Source organism: Colobus angolensis, unplaced genomic scaffold, assembly GCF_000951035.1.
Source record: "Colobus angolensis palliatus isolate OR3802 unplaced genomic scaffold, Cang.pa_1.0 Scaffold25, whole genome shotgun sequence".
NCBI lineage: Eukaryota > Metazoa > Chordata > Mammalia > Primates > Cercopithecidae > Colobus > Colobus angolensis.
The window spans coordinates 3,847,990-3,856,130 of record NW_012115710.1 but is presented as its reverse complement, the minus strand read 5'-3'; the positions used below and the strand labels follow the sequence as shown (position 1 = coordinate 3,856,130).

The following is an 8,141-nucleotide window of genomic DNA, read 5'->3' as shown; positions in this document are numbered from 1 at the left end:
CTTGGATGCATCATCAAACAACACTTGTCATTCTTTGTGTAAGCCCAAGTAATGAAGGAGAGAGCACAGGCAGCCTGCAGTTCACTCTTCACAGACATGTCAGGCCCCAGGCTTGGGGAGTGTTTCTAATTAGCATCCAGTAATACACATAACTGCTTAGTGCTTTAATTTTGTCCCCACCTTTTTCCTTTAGTGACAAGAGACACTAGTTTCCTGCTCATGGTAGTACTAGAAAGTTATTTTTTTTGATAAAGTGAGCTGATCGGGCTGAGTGTGGTGGCTCATGCCTGTAATCCCAGCACTTTGGGAGGCCTAGGTGGAAAGATGACTTGAGCCCAGGAGTTTGAGACCAGCCTGAACATGATGCAACCCGGTCTCTACAAAAGACATATGCAAATTAGCTGGGTGGTGACCACAGATCACTTAAAAATGATTAAAATGGCAAATTGTATATTTTTACCGCAATTTAAAAGCATTTAGATAAAGTACTACATTTTTAAAGTTTGTGTGGTAGGCTGGGTGTGGTGGCTCACGCCTGTAATCCCAGCACTCTGGGAGGCTGAGATGGGTGGATTGCTTGAGCTCAGGAGTTTGAGACCAGCCTGGGCAGCATGGTGAAACGCCGTGTCTACGAAAAATACAAACAGCCGGGTGTGGTGGCACACGCCTGCACTCAAGCTACTAGGGAGACTGAAGTGGCAGAATTGCAAGCCTGGGAGGTTGAGGCTGCAGGATGCTGTCATCACGCCACTGCACTCCAGCTTGGGCGGCAGAACAAGACCCTGTCTCCGAATAAAGGAAAAAAATGTGACTGGAAAAAGAAATGAGCTACAGGAGCCTAAACCAAGCAAGGCAAAACCCAGCACCTCTGAGGCTGATGCGAAGACAAGCTCAAACGAGGTCAAGGTATAAAGCAGCAGCAGAGTCTTCTAGGGCCAAGGTCTTCCCCCAACATTTCAGAGGTGGGGATCCCTTGTCAGAACTGATACCCCAGCTAAATTCCAGCTTGACCTCTGGAAGGGCTGGAGACTAAGGTCAGTCAAGGTGATCAGCCTTGTCAACATAACCAACCTCATAACCCTGGGTACCAAGGCGTGGGTGAGCTTCTCTGGCAACACTTGGTGTGTTGTCACACGTTATTGTTGAGTGCATTAAGTGCTCTCCATATGACTCTACTGGCAGAAGACACCTGGAAGCTCACGCCTGGTCTCTCCTAGACTCCATCCTATGCATCTTTTCCCATTGCTGATTTTAATCTCTATTTTTAGCTGTAATAAATGCAACCAAGTATAACAGCTTTGCTGAGTTTTGTGAGCCCTTCTAATGAATTACTGAACCTGAGGGTCCACTGCCCTCTCTGAGCCTCAGTTTCTCCAGTGGACTCCAGAATGATACTCGGTTTAAGGGTTCTCAAAACGAGCATCAGCGGGTTCTGCCCACGCCGGCCCCATGGGCTAAATTCTCTAATAACCACCTCCCTTCCCCGCCTACTCCAGCCAATCATTGCGCTGACTCGGCTCCTGGCCACGCCCTAACCCCGCCTCCGCTGCTTCGAAACCCGTCCCAAGCCCTGCAGCCCATGGGCTGCCACCAGATTCTCGAGCCCCTTTACCTCTTGGTGGCCTAAATCCCTGACTGCTCGGGGCCACTCTTCAGGCCAAACTGGGCCCAAAATCGGGAGGGCAACTGATGAATGTCACTAGACAGTCGGGCCCTCAGGGACCTGGCAACTGGGAGCTTGGACCTCGGGTCGGCCTCCCACGCGAAGCTTGCTCCCCACCAGCATCTGCACCTTGGTGGCGACGCTGCCCCGGCCCCACGGATGCTTCTGCGCCTGTTCCCAGAATCCCTCGGGAGCTGCTTAGGTCCGCTGATGGCCAATGAGGGAGAAACCCTGGCTTCAGGCGGCTCTCGAGTGGGGCACACGAAGTCGTGGCTTATTCTGGCTTCAGTATGCGGGGTGGAGAAGGCGATCCAGGAGGCTGCCTCTGTTTCCTATGGATAAATCGGAGAAATCGTTCTGTAAGCCCCGCCCCCACTGCGTGCGGACGGCTTTTGTCTCCATGGCAACCGTCAACTCTGGAAACGCCTGTCTTTCTCCATGGCAACTGTCTACGCCGCAGGGTGGGGCCGCCCATTACCGGAGCCTTTAAGCAGTATGGGTGCTGGACAAACAGCGTGATCGGGTCGTAAAACTTGATGGAATGAATATTAGAGCACAAGGAAGAAAAAACCGGGCTAGGCGGGACTGAAATAGTTGATGTGAGGGAAGATTTCTCAAAGGAGGAAGCCTATTTTTTTGTTGTTTTTTACTTTTAGTTTTTCAAGACGGGGTCTCTCTCTGTTGCCCAAGCTGGAGCACAGTGGCACGATCTTGGCTCACTGCAACCTCTGCCTTCCGGATTCAAGCGATTCTCCTGCTTCAGCCTCCCCAGTGGCTGGGATTACAGGCGCCCGCCACCAGGCCTGGCTAATCTTTTGTATTTTTAGTAGTGTGAGAAATGGGAAAGTTCTTCTTCAAAGATTATAAAAAGTCACAATTTCTTACTATAAGATTGCTATCCACTATCATATATTCCAAATCAGCTGTCCTAGCTTGCTCCGGCATGCCTAGACAGAACTAGACAAGCCCCAGCCCATAGTGCATAGTTAAGGAAGCATCCTTAACTATCCTTGGGTAACTTCCTTTTCTTTCTTTGTTCTGTTCCCTTACCCAATTAAAAAAGTTTTAAACTAACAGCCAAATGGGTAAAGTGTAAAATGTGAGGTCCCATTCCAGCCAATGGAAACTGGATACAACAGTAGGGTGGATGCCTCAGGTTATAAATAACTCTGTCTCCTTTGTTCGGTGGGGTCTCATGGCTGGACAGCTATTGACTAGCACCCTTTCTGCAAAAAGTAAAGCTTGCCTTGCTGAGACATCATTTGTTCCCGCATTCTTTCTTTTTTTTTTTTTTTTTTTTTTTGCGACACCAAAAACTTCATTCCCAACAGCAGAGACGGGATTTCACCATGTTGCCCAGGCTGGTCGCCAACTCCTGACCTCAGGTGATCCACCCGCCTTGGCTTCCTCAAGTGCTGGGATTACAGGCATGAGCCACCACTCCTGGCCCAGGAGGCGACCTTTGAATAAGGCTTTGAGGGATGAGCAGGAGGTTGCCTGGAAGAGAAGGGAAAATATAGTATATCTAGAGATCTGGCCAAAATTAAGTCTTAACGAGGGTGTGGGGAAACCGCCATTCTCCTACCCTGCTGGTAGGGAAAGGAATGTCTTCAGCCTTTGAGGAAGTAAATCAGTCAGTCAGTGGGTGACTGCTGAGAACCTACTGTATACTGGGCAGTGCTCCAGGCACTAGGGATACAGCGGGGAAAGATATACAGGGGGGCAGGCAGTAACCACGAGACATATGATTGGAAATTATAAGTGCTGTGAAGTAGGCCAGGTGTGATGGCTCACACCTGCAATTCCAGCACTTTGGGAGGCCGAGGTGGGTGGAGCACTTGAGGCCAGGAGTTCGAGACCAGCCTGTCCAACATGGTGAAACCCCACCTCTACTAAAAATACAAAAATTAGCCAGGCGTGGTGGCCGGTGCCTGTAATCCCAGTTACTCAGGAGGCTGAGGCAGGGGAATCACTTGAACGTGGGAGGCAGAGGTTGTAACCGAGACACTCCAGCCTGGGTCACAGAATGAGACTCCATCTCAAAAAAAAAAAAAAAGTGCTGTGAAGTAAACAGGCAGAGGCTGAGATGGGAATGAAGGAGGGACTGTGGGATCAAGAAACAGAATTCTTTGAGAACATAGTGTGAAATAACATAAATAATATCAACCTCAAGAGAAATGTAGAGGAATACTATGAATTGTAGCTGGAATCTGCCCTAAATGTGTATTTCTTCTTCCTGGTGTCTGTGACACTTTGAGTTGGGGTTTGCTTTTAGTTTCTTGAGTGTCTTGCTTTTGATGCTTTTAGCTACTCAAGCCAGTAAATTATCGTTCTTGTTTGAGCTGTGTGAGAGGTGGTCAGGTTCAACATTTGAAGGAAGAAGAGATTCACTGAATGGGAGAGAGGGATAGGAAAAACATACCTTCTTTCTGTTTAGGTTTCTAAGGTGATAGGAGATAAGCCTGGAGCTGCTGGTGGCCACCTTGCCACCATGGGGGGAGAACCTGCCAGAAAATGAACCTAACCAAAAAAGAAGCTAAACTAAGAGGAGTGGCTAGATTACTGACATGTCACTTAAGCACCTGGATCTATCTGTTCCTGAAGGCAAAACTGTTCAGTTACATAGGCTAATAAATTCCCTTTCTTCCTTAAGCAAGCAGAATACTCTTGGCTGGAAATGAATCTCTACCAGAAATTATTTAAAAATCCAGATGGATCGACGGCTGGGCGCGGTGGTTCACACCTGTAATCCCAGCACTTTGGGAGGCTGAGGCGGGCGGATCACGAGGTCAGGAGTTCGAGACCATCCTGGCTAACACGGTGAAACCCCGTCTCTACTAAAAATACAAAAAAACTAGCCGGGCGATGTGGCGGGCGCCTGTAGTCCTAGCTACTCAGGAGGGTGAGGCAGGAGAATGGCGTAAACCCGGGAGGCGGAGCTTGCAGTGAGCTGAGATCGTGCCACTGCATTCCAGCCTGGGCGACAGAGCCAGACTCCGTCTCAAAAAAAAAAAAAAAAAAAAAAAAAAATCCAGATAGATCAAAGTTTTCATTGCGAAAAAAATCATAAAAGTACTAGATTAAAATATAGCAGAACTTTTTTTTCATAATCCTGGGGGTGAGGAAAGCCTTTGTTAGCATGATAGTAGATCCAAGAACTATAAAAGAAAATAGAGATAGATTTAAAAATTTAAATTTAAATCTAAAAATTAAAAACTCTGTATGACAAACGTAAACAAAATTGAAGAGAAACTCGGAGAAAATATTAGTCACTTATACACCAAAGTGTTAATATGTGTAATATATAAGGACTTGTCATTATAAATCAATACAAAAAGGCTTCTCAATTAAAAATGAGCAAAATACATAAATAGGCAATTCACAGAATACAAAACATCAATTAATGCATAAAAAGATAATCTCACAACCAAGAGGACATTTTTACCTATCAGATTAAAATTGCTTTAAAAAATGACTAATACCAAGTATTTGAGAAGGAAGTAAAGGAACAGAGAAATAGTCACTCATATACACTTCCAGGAGTTATGCAAATTGTTTCACCCCTTTTGGAGGACTACTTAGTAATAACTATGAAAAATTAAAATATAGGTGTTCTGTGATCCCACAAGTACACTTGTAGGAATTTGTTTTGTACATAAGTCAAATAATAAATATCCAATGATGGAAAAGAAAATGAAAACAACTTAAATATCCATCAATAGGGATTGCTTAAACAAATTAAAGAAACCCTAGCATGAAATATTAGGCAGCTGTGAAAAATGAAGATACCTATGTATATATATATTTTTGTGTAATATGTACAGTATGTATATATTTTGCATTATGGGAAAGTATCCACATTATATCAAGTGAGAAAAGCAACTTCTTAAAATTATGTTTGCATGTGGTTATGCCATATATACCATACGTATGTGAACATATATACATATAAAATCAGCTTCATAAAAACAGAAAGGGAGATTTCATATTTATAGAAAAAGTAGGAGGTCTTTGGAAGGAAGGGTTTTTTTTTTTTTTTTTTGAAATAGATTTTGCTCGTTGCCCAGGCTGGAGTGCAATGGCACAATCTCAGCTCACTGCAACCCCTGTCTCCCGGGTTCAAGCAATTCTCCTACCTCAGCCTCCCAGGTAGCTGAGATTACAGGCATGCACCACCACACCCAGCTAATTTTTTATTTTTAGTTTTAGAAGAGACAGAGTTACACCATGTTAATCAGGATGGTCGCGATCTCCTGACCTCAGGTGATCCACACGCCTCGGCCTCCCAAAGTGTTGGGATGACAGGCGTGAGCCACCACACTCGGCCTGGAACAAAGATTTACACGGCACTAAAGATTTCTTCATTTTTGTATCATCTGAATTATTCACAATGAATATTACTTCAATCATTAAAAAAGCCACAAAGGCCGGGCGCAGTGGCTCAAGCCTGTAATCCCAGCACTTTGGGAGGCCGAGACGGGCGGATCACGAGGTCAGGAGATCGAGACCATCCTGGCTAACACGGTGAAACCCCGTCTCTACTAAAAATACAAAAAAACTAGCCGGGCGATGTGGCGGGCGCCTGTAGTCCCAGCTACTCAGGAGGGTGAGGCAGGAGAATGGCGTAAACCCGGGAGGCGGAGCTTGCAGTGAGCTGAGATCTGGCCACTGCACTCCAGCCTGGGCGACAGAGCGAGACTCCGTCTCAACAACAACAACAACAAAAAGCCACAAAAGATTAGGAGAAATACCTGGGCAATGACTTTAAAATACAATAATAGCACAGAAGACGGCTAGTGAGACACAGCCCCATATATTCACAGAAGTTCCAGCTGATACAGAACTTCTGGCAACCCTTTGGCAACATACTCGAGGTCACAGAAATCCTCTCCCTATGGCCCCATGACCTCTCTGCCAGGATTTCACCTGGGAAATGGGTAGGCACTCATCCCTTTCATAAAAGGCATGTTCCATACTATATATATATGAGTCAAAAGTGGCCGGGCGCAGTGGCTCACGCCTGTAATCCCAGCACATTGGGAGGCCGAGGCGGGCAGATCACGAGGTCAGCAGATTGAGACCATCCGGTTAACACGGTGAAACCCTGTCTCTACTAAAAATACAAAAATTAGCCGGGCGTGGTGGCAGGTGCCTGTAGTCCCAGCTACTCAGGAGGCTGGGGCGGGAGAATGGCGTGAACCCGGGAGGCGCAGGTTTGCAGTGAGCCGAGATCGCGCCACTGCACTCCAGCCTGGGCAACAGAGCGAGACTCCTTCTCTAAATAAATAAATAAATAAATAAATAAATAAATAAATAAATAGTCAAAAGCTAGAAACAACTGAAATGTCCAACAAGGGACTGGATAATATGTTGACTGAATATGCATAAGCTACGTGAAACAGCAAAACATCAGGTCGTTAAAGGTGACTTAATGATATGTTAAATAGCTGACACTCGTTGCTATAAAAACGTATTGCATCCATGGTCCGCATGCCCAGCCGCGGCAGGTAGGTCAAGTTCAGCCCTTTGGACAGCAATATGGCAACACGTGTGGGGAAGCAGGAAAATGGCTGGAGCCTTGGTTCCCATCATTGCCATTGTGGGAATTTTACTTTGAGGAATAATCACCTCAAAGGGAGGGAGGAGGTGAGCACGCACAGACATGTTCATTATAACATTATTTGTAATTGGGATAACTGGTGAACAACCCATCAGTCAAAAGCTTAAAGAACAATCTAAATGGAGAATGGATTTGTAAATTACACCTTCTCAATGGCATATCATTATCCTTAGTAATGATAAAAGTGTATGGGACAGTGACAATGCTCATGGTATAATGATGGCAAAAATGGTCTCTACATGGTGATTACAATGAAATAAACTTATATTTGCTTAAAAGATTAGAAAGGAAATATAAAAAATAAAAACAATATGACTTCTAAGGATGGCCAAATTGTCCGTGATGGCTTTTATGTTTTTGACCCAAAATTTCTGACAACTAAACCTATGGATATGGGATATAGATTTAAAAAACCATAAAGAGGATGGGTGCAATGGCTCTCGCCTGTAATCCCAACACTTTGGGAGGCCGAGGCGGGTGGATCACGCAGGTGTTCAAGACCAGCCTGGCCAGGATGGTGAAACCCCATCTCTACTAAACCTACAAAAATTAGCTTGGTGTGGTGGCAGGTGCCTATAATCCCAGCTACTTGGGAGGCTGAGGCAGGAGAATCACTCGAACCTGGGTGGCAGAGGTTGCAGTAGAGATCATGCCACTGCACTCCAACCTGGGTGACAGTGAGACTCCATCTCAAAAAACAAAAAACATAAAGAAACACACCCAAGAATGACTGGTGAGTCTCTCTGAGATGCAAAATTACAGGGAATTTGTCTTTTATTTCATACTTCTTTACACTTTCCAAATTATCCTTAATGATAAGCATATGGTATTTCACTAAAATTTTTTCTGTTATAAAAA

The 8,141-nt window shown here is 45.2% G+C and overlaps 1 protein-coding gene across 1 annotated transcript in view; it reads right to left on the bottom strand.

Annotated features, from left to right (window-relative positions):
- Positions 1-1,623: 1,623 nt before the first annotated feature.
- The window catches only part of IZUMO2 (IZUMO family member 2), a 40,961-nt gene continuing 34,443 nt past the window's right edge, over positions 1,624-8,141 (bottom strand). The window contains exons 8-9 of the mRNA XM_011946508.1: positions 2,142-2,238; positions 1,624-1,995 (exon numbers count right to left, since the gene is read on the bottom strand). Of these exons, the coding sequence (XP_011801898.1) occupies positions 1,624-1,995; positions 2,142-2,238 (469 nt within the window). The remainder of the gene's footprint in view (positions 1,996-2,141; positions 2,239-8,141) is intronic.